Source organism: Paramisgurnus dabryanus, chromosome 11, assembly GCF_030506205.2.
Source record: "Paramisgurnus dabryanus chromosome 11, PD_genome_1.1, whole genome shotgun sequence".
Lineage (NCBI taxonomy): Eukaryota > Metazoa > Chordata > Actinopteri > Cypriniformes > Cobitidae > Paramisgurnus > Paramisgurnus dabryanus.
In genome coordinates this window covers 27,797,148-27,812,861 of record NC_133347.1, presented here as the reverse complement: position 1 = coordinate 27,812,861, position 15,714 = coordinate 27,797,148, and the positions used below count along the sequence as shown (strand labels likewise).

Genomic DNA, 15,714 nt, shown 5'->3' with positions numbered 1-15,714 from the left:
TAGTCTTGGCAATCGATATATAAACAGTGTAGTAGTATTAGCTGACAGATATGGCCTAATGAAGTAATACTGGAGCATGTGGGAGGGGGACTGAATCACGCTGTTTGTTCTGACGGCCACGATTAACAGACACACACAAGAGGGGGACTCCAAAGGCTAATCTCAACTCAAATGAACAAAACATGCAACGTGTGTGTGTAGGTGAGCTGCTAAATTCAAGCTATGCATATGTCATTTGGGCATTCTTAGGGAATCCCCCCTCCTACTTTACATCCCAGACATTAGCCAATATACCATTCTATCCAATCAGGATTGGAATGTCTCAGTCTTCATTAGAAGGAAAAACGTCAACAGTGTGTCGTAAGGTACGATTCTGTACGACGGAAGTGAAGAAACTCTGTATAGTGTTTATTTAGTGTCAGGAGTTATTTTGACAGGCCTGTCATTCTACCAAATGAGGAAATACGCACAGACTTTAGTGTCATCGCTCAGTTGAACCAAGTGCCAAAAAAAGAGAATGGAGATCAAGTGATTTGAATATTGCTTTTAATAGACCAAAATTGAGGAAGTAAACACTATTTCCACGGACTGAACCCATGACGCGTACTAGCAGTTGTACACTAATGGTGTGAATGTAATAATGCAGAACAAAATTGGTCCTTGATAAACAACTGTTTTTAGACTGAAATGTAAACCCCTGACATTGGCTGACATTTTGGATGAAGATTTAGTTTAGGCGTACATGAAACTAAAATATAAACTCAGAACAAGCTTTCATACAACAGCACAATAAAGTAAATGTGTCCATGGGTTCCCAAAAAAACCATCTTTGGTTTGTAAGAACTGAACTATTTCATGCTACTTCTTAAATAAATTAGTAACATGTATTTTACAATGCATGATAGATAGATTCAGTTCTAGAGTACCCAAAATGTTGGGTTGTTTAAAGGGTAATTTCACCCCAAAATGGGGTCATAAATCACTTACCCCTGTGTCATTTTAAACCACAAAGTCCTTTGATTGTCTTCAGAACACATTTTATAGATATTTTTGATGAAAAGCAAGAGGCTTGTGACTGTGCCATAGACTGCAGTTTAATTTTTACAATCAAGCAAAAAAAAAAAAAAAAAAATGAAAGACATCGCCAACAAGGTCCATGTGCCGTCAGTCGTTCAATCATAATATTATGAAGCATCAAGAACACTTTTGTGTGCAAAAAAATAAAACGAACGATTTTATTTAACAATTTGTTATCCTCCTTGGTCCTTCAGTGTGCGTTCACGAGCAGACTACGGCTAGTGAACTATGGCACGTTAGGGTTAGGGTTAGGGTTAGAGACAGTCACAAGCCTCTCGCTTTTCATCAAAAATATCTATAAAATTTGTTTTGAAGACAATCAAAGGACTTGGTGGTTTAAAATGACACAGGGGTAAGTGATTTATGATTTCATTTTGGGGTGAACTAACCCTTTAACCCATTGTTGTGTCAAAAATATAAATTTTTGGGGTTAATTTAACCCATCGACTGGGTCTGCCCCTTTAAGACCCCTTGCTGTGTTGAAAATACCCCAGCATTTTTAAAGTGTATAAGCAGAAGTTCATAAATAGCTATACAGAATATCATTTACCAGAAAAATGATCAAAATATGTATCCCAGCTGCATGGTTCCCTTTTAAAAAGTATAACTTTGCCCCTTAATAGTTCATAGTAGCACCTCAGAGGTACATTCTGGTACCAAAGATGGCTTATTGGTACCTCGAAGATACAGTACTGTGCAAAAGTCTTAGGCCACCATGCCAGAATTAGATTTGTTGTTTTTGTAATATTATAGTGATCATATATGATGATTATTTCTCAGTCTCTTTTCTAGAATACATCCAGAAAATACAGGAAATGTGTATGTAGTAATAAAAAGTCTTTTTACTTCATTCTGCTCAAAAACACTAAAGATGTGTTTAGTGCCAAGAGAGGTCACACCGACGATGCCTAAAGAAGACATTTAGTCCTGAAAATATTACATATTTCCTGTATTTTCTGTTTGTATCTTAATAAAATAGATAAAAAAATATGGAATGACATTAAACTTCTAAAACAGATAGTCTGGTGGTGGTGCCAAGACTTTTGCACAGTACTGTATGTATTAGTTTTTAAAGGGTACATGTCTATACCGGTGTAATGGTACATATTACATATTTTGACAATTTTTTTCTAACAGTGTTGTAGCTAAAAACGGTCAATCATCATCTTTCACCTTGGTCCTCACCAAATAAACTAACACACCACGTGTTATTAAACTGTTGACCATACATGTAAATAATAAATGTACCCTCTGAATAAAGTTTCTCAATGATGCAGGACGTCTCCCCATCTGTTCAATCTCATGTACCTGTTTTAATGGTTAATAATTCCAGAATAGCCCCAACTTATCTCCTTAATGCCTGTGTTACGGCTCTTGCCGTGTGTGTGGTGTTTTCCCTATCTTCTGTTTTAATTGTAGGTCTACCCCTGCACACCTGTTTCCAGTTGGGTTCGTTGTAGGCGGCTATATTAAGGAGGCTGGTGGAAATGGCCAAGAGAGCACTTACCAGCAGAATCCGCTCCAGCAAACATCTCTCTTTTTCCTTGTTTAGTTTTCTTTATTCTTTTCGTTATTTGTAAGTTTTGATTAGTTGTTTTGGGTTAAGGTTTCAGGTATTTAAATTAGCATTATTATTGGGAGTAATTTGATTATTTTTGTTACTTAAAGACTTAATTTTCAAGGTTAGTTGTTTCTTGATGCGTGTTTCCTTTTTAAATAAATATTTTGCAGTAATTTGGTTTCACGTATCCTTCCTTTATGTTGCGTTTACCCCTTCCTTATGGTTTACTTAGGGGTTCGTAACAGCCTGATCTTAATTGTTCTTACACGGTTACACGGACAAGGGAATCCTTTAAAATGGGAAAACCAAGGGCACTTTCCTAGGGGAAGCCTTTTTATGGAGTCGGGACTGGAAAAACTACTCAACGCCTGTTTTTATTTCCGCAACCATCATGACTGTGGGCATTGTGCAGGCATTGATTGACAGGGCGCTCGTCTATGGAACGGTTGCGGCCTGAAAGGACTCCCCTTTGTGTATTTTGCATGTAGGGATTCCAGGGAAGTGTACGCTTATCCCAGATCTCGATCTAGCTAATTTTAATATGCAGCGGAACAAGACGAGGCTGCGATGGATGTATAATCAAATTAGTTGTGCTTCTTTCCAGGCTGGACGTTGGGCATTTTCAGTAGCTGTTATATCATAAAGAATCTGCTCACTCCTCGGGGCTGATGGGAAGATTATTTATATAAATTATGGAAGAGTTATTTGCTCATTGGCAGATGATACACTATGCTCTACACAGGTCATCATGGGAAAGAAAGCGCTTGTGTAAATACAAAATCAACCACTGAATAATGCATTAAACATGAATCTATTAATTCATTCATTAGGAATAAAATGATCAAAATTAATGGATGTTTGATGCTGATGTGCTTAGTATGAATATTTTGTATTTAAACTGGACTAAAAAATGACGATTTTAATTTACTTAATTTTTAGGTAAGTGGTTGCAATCAAATTATTTAAGCTACATTTAAACAAAGGTTTTTATTAGAGCTGTGCATAGATTAATTCAAGATTAATCTCATACAAAATAAAAGTAATTTTTTGCATAACATATGAGTTTGTGCTGTGTGTAATTATTATGTATATATAAATACACACACATTCATGTATGCATTTAAGAAACATTTACATGTTTATATATATTTATTTATATTTTTATATATTCTAAATTATATATAAATAAAAAAACTATATTTAAATTAAACATTTCTTAAATTTATTTATATGTATGTGTGTGTGTTTAAATATACTGTACATAATATTTACACACATCACAAACGTATATATTATGCAAAAAAATACTTTTATTTTGTATGAGATTAATCTAGATTAATCTATGCCCAGCCCTAGTTTTTATTTTATTTTCCAAATTTTTTTGTTTAAATGTAGCTTAAATAAATTGATTTCAACCACTTACCTTAAAATTGAGTAAATTGAATGAATCATTTTTTTCAGTGTGTGACCATCATTACATTTATGCTTTTGGCAGATGCTTTTATTTAAAGTGACTAATGTTGCGTTTACACCAGCCGCGGTGGGGGCGGCAAAAACGTGCTATTCACGCGTAGTTGGACGCTTGAACATTTGAGTTCACTCGCTTCATGTGAAATTCTAGTCATTCGAGAAATTCACGTGGAAATTCGTGTCATGGAAGGGGCTTCTGCCACTCTGTGGAGACTACGCCACTCCGCTCGCTTCCTGTTATCACGTCACTACTACAGCAAGGTCCTGATTGGTTAACGCGGCGCGGAAATCCGCCGAAGTTCAGATTTTTCAACTCGCGCGTGTAATCGCGTCTTTGCATAGACTTTACATTTAAATCACTAGGGCTGGGTATCGATTCAGATGTTCCAGATCGATTCAATTTCGATTCACAAGCTATCAAATCGATTCGATTCCGGTTCTTAGGTAGGTTTTTATATTTGATTCTCCATTCAACTCAATGAAAATAGATTTAATACAAATACTATATTAATAAAAAAGAACAGTGAACAGCAGTTTACAAGTGGGTAATTAATAAAAAGAAATTAAAAGCCACAACACGTCTTGCTTGCGAAATCTAAAATGCTTCCATACCTCCATTCAATGTTTGCGGAAAAATTAATATGTCTGCTCTTTGAGAATCGATTTTTAATCAACCACGTTTAAAAAAATGATTAATCGAACAATTTTTTTGCCCAGCCCTATAAATCACCCGCACTTGCCGCCTCTATTGCGGCGGGTGTAAACGCAGCATTAGAGGCAGTTCACATTTTGCATCTAAAACCGCACTGAAACAAAATCGCACCACTTTCCTCCTTCTTTCCAATGCACTTTCCGATCATGAGGCATTCTGAGAAGTTGAAGTATTTTTGACTCGCTGTAGCAGAGTCATGCAATGGGTCGGGTACCCGCGCATACCCGGATAAAAGTGTCTCAAACGGGTGGATTGTGACATTCCTAAAATTCATGGGCGGGGCCGCGGGTGGATAATTAACTCCGTGCGGGTGGGTAGTAGCGCAAATAAAAATATGTGCAAAATGTGTATGTCTAAGGGATGTCCACACCAAAACTTTTAAACACGGCTGTTTTTTCAGACGAGCGCTTTTTAGCTGTGATACTTGAGGTGTGAGCCGGTTGGTTGTTGTGATACTTGTCCCGCCCCTTCTCCTCTGTGATTGGATGGCCGTGTGAGAACTGACATTGACGAGTGAAGCATTTCACCCAAACTTGAATCTCTTTCAACTCTCGAGTTCCGGAAAAACTGCCAAACGCCTGCTTATTTAAAAAACGCAGAGTTTCCATTGGAATCAATTGAAAACATGCACCGTCCGCGGGCGTAAAAGCTTTGGTGTGCACACCCTAATTACCATTACACGTGCAGCATATGACATTTGACCCATCACGTCACCATCGCGACAGTGCGTGACCTTTGTTGATTCTTCTGGTAGCCTAGTTGTGGAGCGAGCGTTGCAGGAGTTGCATAAAGTTTTGCTGTTGATAGCCGGAAGATGAACGTCTTCTCTTAGAAAGCATTTCAAGACGAGACTTAGGAGCACAGCAGGGGTTGTGTAGTTAGGTTGTTTTTTATCTTGGTCTTTTTTATTTATAGGTCTATTTGTGTATAGTTATCAGGTTCCATTTGTGCCGATGGTAGGCTACTTAAATGGCACAAAACAAAGCGCACTTTTTCAAGCCTGTTTCATTTGCCTATTCATGACGCTGTTGTGATGTTGAGAGAGGGGTACGGATGGGCAACGGGCCAAATATTAACGGTCCGAGCGGGTGTGGATTTAATTTTGATATTATCACGCGTGACGGGTCAGAATCTCGTGCTGAACTTTGCGGGTACGGGCGGGAGCAGGTCTCCAAAAATGGACCTGTGCAGGACTCTGCGCTGTAGTGCCAATGTCCCTGTAAAAAAAGAGCTTATTGCACCTTAAGTTCGTCGCACCTTGTGCATGCTGCAACTACACTGCTACCTATTTGAGCGCGCTTGCCGCATGTCTACATTAAAAATTAAGTATTTGCACACAAAATAGCATTATACAGTGCATTATAAGGTATACATTTGTATCTGTGTGTTCCCTGGGGATCAAACCCTTTTATGCTGCTAATGCAATGCCAATAAACCAATGGAATATTGTATTGTTTTTTATAAATGATTTATCTGTGAACTTGTTAATTTATTTATAGAATTCATGTGCCCTCATAATCTTAAATAAATTTTTTTTATAAAACAATATGTTAATATTTTTCTGGTTTCATGTTTTTTTTTAATAAGTCAGAAACAGTGGCAGCTTGTGACTGCTCATCTGAGGGGTGCAAATTCAAAATATGTGTTCAGAGTGTTATGTGTGTCGCTTATGTTTTCAAAATATGTGTTTGTTGCGTTATGTGAACCATGTGCATCACGTGTTTTGTCAAAATTAGTGCCTGCTGCACACACGCCAAAACCGTTTATAATAAAACGCTCATGTTCACAAAATACACGCAAGACACTCCCTTAACAGTAAACTCTGAGTACGCATGAGATTATTTGAGTATCTGGCAAACCCGAGCGTTTCTTTTATCATAAACCCTTTAGACGCATCTGCAGCAGGCACTTATTTTGACAAGACATGTGATGCACACAGGATCTCTCGACGCGCAGAACACATATTTTGAAATGACGAACCACACACGACGGCCTACATACATGTTGTGATGAACTTCGCATCAAGTGCCCTCGAAAAAAAAAGTCACCGGCCGCCAATGTCAGAAACATCTCCACTGTGTCTCGCTGACAGGCGCAGTGGGCGTGTACAGCAGGTGATTTCGAAGGCTAGACCGTCTCATTTTAGTCCTCAGTGTGGACTTCAAAGACAGAGTACTCACTTTCTGAGGTCGTGTCCTACGAAGGTTGCAGCCTTCGAATTGAGACACAAGACTTGTGTTTATTAGCAACGCCCAACTTTCAATGATCCAATCAGTTCCTGTTCAAAATCAAGTACCGCCCTACATTTTTTCTTAATTTCCGAAGCCGTTTCACTCTGCAATACGTCATGGCAGGGAAATAAAGACAATCGTAACTTCCATTTTATGCCGACTTTAATTTACCCCTACATTATTATCATCCACCATCATTATCCTGTTGAGCTTTTAAATGAAAGTGACATAATGACCAATGAATGGTACCCCATACTTGGAATGTGACCTCTGCATTTAACCCATCCCAGTGGGTAATGAACACACGCACTGCAAGTCATGAACACACACACACACACACACACCTGAGGCAGTGGGAAGCTATCACTGCAGCGCCTGGGGAGCAATGAGGGACAGGTGCCTTGATCAAGGGCACCTCAGTTGCAACCGACAGACGCTGACCGGCAACACTCGCGTTACAAGTCCGACATGCTAACCATTAGGCCAAGACTGCCCCGATTGTTTATCAACCAGAAAATTAGCATTGCCCCTGTAGTGATTCTAAGTTGAATCTTCTCAAAGATGCCTTCAAACGCCTGAGAAGCCAAAGTTTTTCTGTGATGTTGCCGTGTGTGAGATCACTAAAGTCTGAGAAAATAAACAAACGCAAACCGGACAAACTGATCAATGCCTTGCTGAGTTCATCCAGGGGACACAAAGACTGGCTTAACCAGCTAAGGCACAAAAACCTTTAGAAAGTTCATTTGAGCACATTGCATACGTATGCGTGCGACACTTAAGATTAATGATTTGCCCATATGAATACTGGAGAGTGCCAGAACGTACATGTGTGCATGTGTCAGATGAGACACTACTGCTTGGTCAATAAAACCACAAACTTACATTGATCATATCCACATCAAAGCACCATCTCGGAATCCCTGCCTTTTTCAGACATCTGGTGTATTGATATCAAACTCTCTTGAGAAGAAAATGCCTAACAGAAGCCAATAGTTTTTTTCCAGAGAAAAGCTTTTGTGACCCAACCTTACACACACATGAGTAAAGACGGTTTACATGCTATAAAGAATTTAGTAGTCGGGGAGTTTACACAATCTGGAATGCTTTTTAATACACACACACACACACACACACAAAATAACTATACTATCTAGCCCACACTCTAACCCCAACCTTATTATTTACTATATTTTTTTTAACTTTTTTACAAATGAGAACTTCCCCAAAGGGATGTTTTGCTCAGGTTTGTCAGGTTTTGGTCACTTTTGGGTACACATTTGTCCTGAAAACATAGTTAAGTAGGTATGTACACACTCAAAAAAAATTGTTTGTTCATTCATAATTGAATTAAGGAAAACTTTTCCACGAAATTAGTTTAGGCTTGTACAACAAGAATACAATAAGTTAATTGAAACAAATAATCTTTTGTTGCACCAACTTAATAAATATATTTTCATTGGTCATAAAAACTTTTCCATGCAATTAATTCTGGTTTGTTCATCAAAGACAAAACAAGTTCATTCAAGCAAAAAAGTCTAGTTAAACCAGTTGTCAGTTTCTATATAATACTATTTAGCATAAGCACACGTTAGCATGCTTTTGATGAACATGTGAGAAGAGACTGATCTTCAAACAGGCATCAACACAGTTAGTGCTCTTTAAAAGAAGTACAGTATGTATGTCACATCTACAACTTAACCACAAGCGCCACTCTTTTGCATGATGGTAACCAAACAATTCGTAAAAATATAACACAAACTCTTCTAAATCAATAAGATAAACCAACATTAAACACTATAAAGTCTTTCTCTTTACCTAAAAATGCATAAAATAACACTTAAAATTACTCTCCAAAGGCAGTTGCATGCAAAGCATGCTGGGAAATACAGATTCACGGCCCAGTAAGTAATAGCAACAAAATCATTGTTGTCCCAATATAAAATGATTGAATTCATGTATTTTTTTATTTATTTAAGCAGATTGAACATTATAAAAATAGGTTGAGACAAAAAAAATGTGTTGTATTAACTTGTTTCATTTAAGTAAATTAGACAAGACGCAAAAATATTTTTTTGAGTGCCCACACACAGATATAGATTCAATTTTCCTTAAAGATTTTGGTCCATGCTGACATGACAGCATCAATCAGTTGTTACAGATTTGTCTGCTGCACATCCATGATGCGAATCTCCATTACAGCGCATCCCAATTGAGATCTGGTGACTGTGGATGCCACTGGAGTACAGGGAACATGGTGCATGATCCTGTTGAAAGTAGCCATCAGAAGATGGTTACACTGTGGTTATAAAGGGATGGACATGGTCAGCAACAGGCCCGGATTGGCCAGGAGAATTCCTGGTGGGCTGGTCTGTAAAGGTTGCTGTCCCTATGCTGCCAACACTCACAATATTAGCCAACCCCACTCGAGTAATTTGCGGGTGGTTGATGTCGCCACCGCTTTATGCCCAAGTTGATTGAGTCCCAAGTCTCGACTACTTATTGGAAGAATTCTTGCATTAGGGTCCATTAACATCTAAAACGCATGAAAAACGCAAGACGCACCACTTTGTTTCAGACACATCTATATTTGAGTGCGCTTGCCTCGCACCTAGATTTAAAATTAACTTGACATCTAACTCATAGATGTAACAATGTATTGTCATTATCGTCTATTGCAAGAGTAAAAAAAATCTATTTGATGCACAACTCAAATAGTAAGTTTCATATGAAGTCCAGTATATACTTGTTATTTTTTGACACAAAGTATGCCTACCTTATGTTATCTGGCAATATACACAATCTAAGTAATTAAACCATTAACATAAGGATTTTTATTTTTCCATCTGTTTTTCAAGATGATAAATATTGCTTGTGTATTGTGTATCAGGGGTTTCCACATTTTTCAAGCCAACAGGTAATGTCAACACCCATAAAAAATTGAAGGTGAAATCACGTGCATGACCTCTACACTCAGGTAGGCCGTGATTTTTAAACGATGCTTAGTTGAACTAATGGCGCTTTTCCATTGCATAGTACCCCACGGTTTGGTTTATTTTGGGTCAGCTTACTTTTGGGAGATTTTCCATTGGGTGCAGTACGTAGTACCCGATACTTTTTTCTTCACAGCAGTAGGCAGCGCAAATATAACGACACGCCTTTACCAAACTCGATGGAAAGGCTGCACGCCAAAGTGAGGTGAGCTGACCCGACCCAAACTAAACTAAACCATGGGGTCCAATGCAAAGGAAAAGCGCCATTAGAGGCCTAAAGTGTGCCAAGAAAAAATATCCCCACACCGTTACACCACCACCAGCAGCAGCCTGAACCCTTGATACAAGGCAGGATGGATCCATGCTTTCATGTTGTTTACGCCAAATTCTGAACCTACCATCTGAGTTTCGCAGCTGAAATTGAGACTCATCAGACCAGACAATGTTTTTCCAATCATCTAATGTGCAGTTTCCTCTTCGTTGCTTATGAGAGTGGCACCCGATGTGGTCGTCTTCTGCTGGAGCCCATCTGCTTCGAGGTTCGACGTGTTGTCCGTTCAGAGATGCTATTTTGCATTGGTTTTATTTAATGGTTATTGAGTTCCTGTTGCCTTCCTATCATCTCAAACTTTTTTTTCTCTTTTTCGGACCATTCTCTGTAAACCCTAGAGATGGTTGTGTGTAAAAATCCCAGTAGATCAGCAGCCCGTTTGGCACCAACAATCATGCCAAGTTCAAAGACACTTAAACCCCTTTATTCCTCATTCTGATGCTCGGTTTAAACTTCAGCAAGTCTAGATGCCTAAATGCATTGAGTTGCTGCCTTGTGATTGGCTGATTAGCAATTAGTGTTAACAGGCAACCGAACAGGTGTACCTAATAAAGTGGTCGGTGAGTGTTTGGCTGTATCCGAAATAGCACCCTATAACTTCATGAATGAGTGAATTCGGACACTAAGCGGCGGAAGTGAAAAATTGAAAAGTGACAAGCTTGCAATGTGACCTCTGCATTTAACCCATCCTGGTGAATAGTGAACACAAGTGAATACACACACACCCACCCGAAGCAGTGGGCAGCTATCCCAGCCCCTGGGGAGCAATTATGGTAAGGTGCCTTGCTAAAAGACACCACAGTCTCAAACCGCCGGCCGTGAGACTCGAACCAGGAACTCTCAGGTTACAAGCCTGACTCTTTAACCACAAGGCTACAGTTGCCCCATAAGTGCTGCATTTTGTGTCAAGACGAAGGAGTACATTTGGCACGTGCCGCACAGTAAACGGGTAGCGGCTAGCCATTTAGTGTCCGCTCGATAATGTCCACTATAATTTCGGACACCACTACAAATGGCCAGTGCACTATTTTCGGGTATATGGAGCTATTTCGGACACAGCCTATATGTGTGGGTATAAATCGATGTCTAAAAGTGATTGAAACTAGTTTTTGCAACACTGCCTGTGTCTCTGTTTTACATGTCTATAATTATTACATAAGCTTGCTCTGAAATAGTACAAAAATAACACTCTATGTAAATCCTCGACTTTAAGTTACTCAGGCAAGACGAAAACCTAAATGGTTGCGTTTACAAAGAGAATGTCTTAGCCACGAAAGAAAGCATACATATAACCGCAGACAAAAAAAGAGCTCGTCTTGAACCCATGCCCCTCCTGTCTGGCCTAAAGTAACACGCGGAGAGTATTTTGGTTGTAGTTCCACTGCGGCTTCCGACTGAATTGCGGCCTCGACCGCCCCCCACCCCCTTTACTTCCTCTATTGGTCCTGACGTACTTCCTGTCTGTAGTTTGACTCTTTCCACACACATTCTCTGATGTGTGACAACACAGAAGCCACTTTCACATCTATTTCTTGATCTGTCTTTTCACATGCGACTTGGAAAATGGCATTAAATCTTCATGTGCGGCCAAAAACATCTGCTGCGTCTTTGACCTCAGGGCAGAAGAGAGAGCGCGAGCAGCGTTACTGCTGTTTTGTGTGGCACTGAACTGTCTGGAGGTCCAGGCCTGCCAAGAGAACAGGAATGCAACACTACGGCGGTTTGTAAGTGATGGGTGGATTATGTAAGAAAGGCAAAGAGAAAAAAACAGACAGGCTATGGAAGAATATGACCAGCCGCAGTATTGGTATGTATGAATGTGTGCGGGTACACGTGCTTTACCATTTTGTCATTGTGATGTTTGAGCGCCACATGCAATCAAGTCTTTATATCCTACTGATGCAGACCTCACTGGTTTCAAACCCTGCACTGTAAAAAAAAAAGTTGGTTCAAAGTGCACATAGCATGAAAATCTGACTTTTCCATGTTTAAGGGCTATAATTGGGTCAACCTAGAAAATGCAATAAAGATCAACCCAGTAACTTAGTTTTGGTAAACCATTCTCAGCAAGCATGTGAAAAAATAGCTCATTGAAATTTGGCTCCCCTTGTGATGTCAGAAGGGGATACTACCGCCCCTTTATCTGCACTATCCAACCACAACGCTGCCATTTAGTGCAGAGATCAGCTCATTTGCATTTTAAAGGACACACCCAAAACAGCACATTTTTGCTCACACCTACAAAGTGTCAATTTTAACATGCTATAATAAATAAAATTATATGATATTTTAAGCTAGAACTTCACATATGTACTCTGGGGACAAATGATTTATTTCACATCTTAAAAATTTCTTGTGAAATGTCCCCTTTAAAAAAGTTACCTGGGTGCATTTAAATTATCATTTAACTTAAAAATATTTGTTTTACACTTTTTTTCGAGTCAACTACATTTTTTAAGTTAAATGAACTCAAAATTTTAAGGCAACCAGGTAACTTACTTTTTTGAATTGAATCAACAAAACTTTTTTTTACAGTGTGGTTTGCTGCCCATCTAGACAGCATTTATAAAGGCATCATGAACAGATTTCCAAGGAGGGGCGGTACAAAAGTTTTTTGTTTCAACTTAAAAACGTATTGTTTATTTTACGTTAATGTATGCCTGAGGAAGATCTTGTGATCGAAACGTCACAATAAATATTTTTATCTTTTGCAAGTTTATAGTGTGCGGGATAACCCTTTATTTTTATGTATGGTTGGACTTCATTGTTTCTCTATCCTACGGACATATCCGGGACTAACCGGTGTGCCATATTGTTCTTCTTAAGTTAATTTTACTCAAAAAAATGTTAAGTCAATAATTTTTTTTTAAAAAGTTGAATTAACTCAAAATTTTAAGGCAGCACGAACACAACTAATCTTTATTTACAGTGTGTTTGTAGATAATACAGTGCGACAAAATCAGAAAAAAAATCAAATCGTAGTCAGATGTGAAGAGTGAATTGTGATACTTGATATAAGTATCAAAAGTGGTACTGCATCAAACACCTTTCCACAAAAGTTTATGAAATAAAGACATACCACGATACTTCATTTATTTGTTTCACATTCGCATAAATGCATTGTGGATGAAGTACAACATCAAAATTGTGCAGAAAGCAAAGCCACACAGTGTATGAAGACCAGAAGGTTCAAGGGCAGTTTGGAGGTGTCCTCTCTAGTCTTTGTGGTTTTGGGTGAGGAACTGGAGGGCAGCCACTGGGCCAGTCAGACCAAACCTCTGAACGAATGCCTGCGGATCCCAGTTCCCTAAAAAACAGCAACAAAACCCTGAATGAGCTCCAATGTCTATGAGGCTGAAAATATTTCTGTGTGTCTATGAAGGCACTGCATGCTTTGACCTTTATGACCCCACGAAAACTGGCTTTTAGTTCCCTTTTGTGGTCAACCGTATGATATTGTATTAATAAAGTTGACAGATAAATGACAGAGAAAATGAACAAAATATTGATGACTAATACAATTAAGTCTATAGGGTGGTTCCGAACAGAGATTAGCTTAAGCCTGGAATAGGCCTTAGTTTAATTAGGAAATATAACTAGTTTTAACAAACATGTCTTACTAAAAATTACCTGTGTGCATTTTGATGCAAAACAAAGGGCACTGATGTATTTTAAAGATATGCCAGTGCAAGTTGTTTTCAGTTTGGACACCTCTAACATTTATTTTAGTCTAGGACTAGTCTACTAGTAGCAAAGTTTGTCTGTATCTTCATACAGTTTGTTCACACTTTATTTCTTTTACCCAACCATTAAATGGTTGGGTAAAATACTAAGATTAGAAGCATACTTACTCAGACAGTATTAAAGATATCAAGGTTACATCTTCACAGAATGATTTTTTGTATCACAAAAACGACATTAAACGGCATCTTTTGTCTGATTCACGATTTTACATTTCCTTTGGTGTGTAGGTGTGTATTAGTACATGTTAACCATATGCAAAAGGTAAAAAAACACAAAGTAAACGATGAAGCTAGTTATCGTCTCCAACATAAATCTCTTTTCTTGGACTACAACAAACACACGGATTGTAGGCAACAGTTTACTTCCTGGGATTAGTCCAAGGCTGACATTATCATAAGAAAATTAACTCCTGTTAGTATTGCATTGCGAGCGAATCTTTAAAATATGGTAAGGAGCGTCACATTTCCTGCCTGACATTAGAGGTATACAGACCAATCACAACGTACAGATTAGCTGGCCAATCAGGGACAGAACTTTTTAAATCCGTGCGTTTCAGGAAGAAAGTGAAATCTTAAGATACAAAAATGTACGGTATGTGGAAAATAATGTGTTTTTTTAACCATAAACCAGGCAAACACATTGCATTATACCAAACAAACAAAATAACGTTGATTTTCTAGTAGGGATGTGCAAACATATCGATACAGTAAACTATCGTGATAATTTTTCCAAGATAGTGTGTCGATATTTCAGTCTCTACTATCGATATTTTTAAAAACCCATCAAATCCCTCTCTGTGCATCAAATGACCTCCTCTGCCGCTGCTGTAGTTGTCGCTGTCCAGTTGTCTGTCATATACGGCCATTCTGCCAATGTCTCAGAAGTAAGCAAGAGTAAGAAAATGGCAGAAAATTTAAAAACACCTGCAGCTTTCAAAGTCGACGTGTGGAAGCACTTTGGCTTTAAAAAAAAAGTTTTTAAAAAAGTTAGCTCTATTTTTTGCAATTTTAATATGAAAAAAAGAAAAGAAAAAGTATTGCAATGTATCGCAACATGCAAAGTATTGTATCATATCGTGATACATTGTATCATGACACATGTATCAGAAATACCAGTAACCAGTGTATCGTATCGTAAGGCCCTTGCCAATACCCAGCCAATAAACACAACATCTTATAGTACATGTTGTTAGTACATGTTGAAGTTTTTATGAAATTACACTGTAATAAGGAAATAATAATATAAAGTGTAAATGACCTAACTTTACATAGAGTATTAGCCACTACTTCAACCATGTCATGGGGTTCGTTCAGACAAAGTATGTTCAAAATATCATTTGTTTAAAGAAAATTATGTATATGTAAATAATACATAATTACATATTCTTTTAAATAGTATATTGTCACACTTCTGTAAAGTCAATGAAATGACAAAGATAGGTGTTTTGAACGACAACATCTATAGATCAGTGGTGTCTTTGTCATTATTATCTACAGTATGTTGAACTAAATATTGCACCACGATTCATGATATTCATGAATTAAATCTACACTCAATCTAATCAACCCAGCAGTTGGGTTAAAACAACCCATTATTTG

The 15,714-nt window shown here is 38.2% G+C and overlaps 1 protein-coding gene across 1 annotated transcript in view; it reads right to left on the bottom strand.

Annotated features, from left to right (window-relative positions):
• Positions 1 to 13,431: 13,431 nt before the first annotated feature.
• The window catches only part of LOC135729808 (phosphatidylethanolamine-binding protein 4), a 166,883-nt gene continuing 164,600 nt past the window's right edge, over positions 13,432 to 15,714 (bottom strand). The window contains exon 7 of the mRNA XM_065247670.2: positions 13,432 to 13,679. Coding sequence (XP_065103742.1) covers positions 13,588 to 13,679 — 92 coding nt within the window. The 3' untranslated portion in view covers positions 13,432 to 13,587. The remainder of the gene's footprint in view (positions 13,680 to 15,714) is intronic.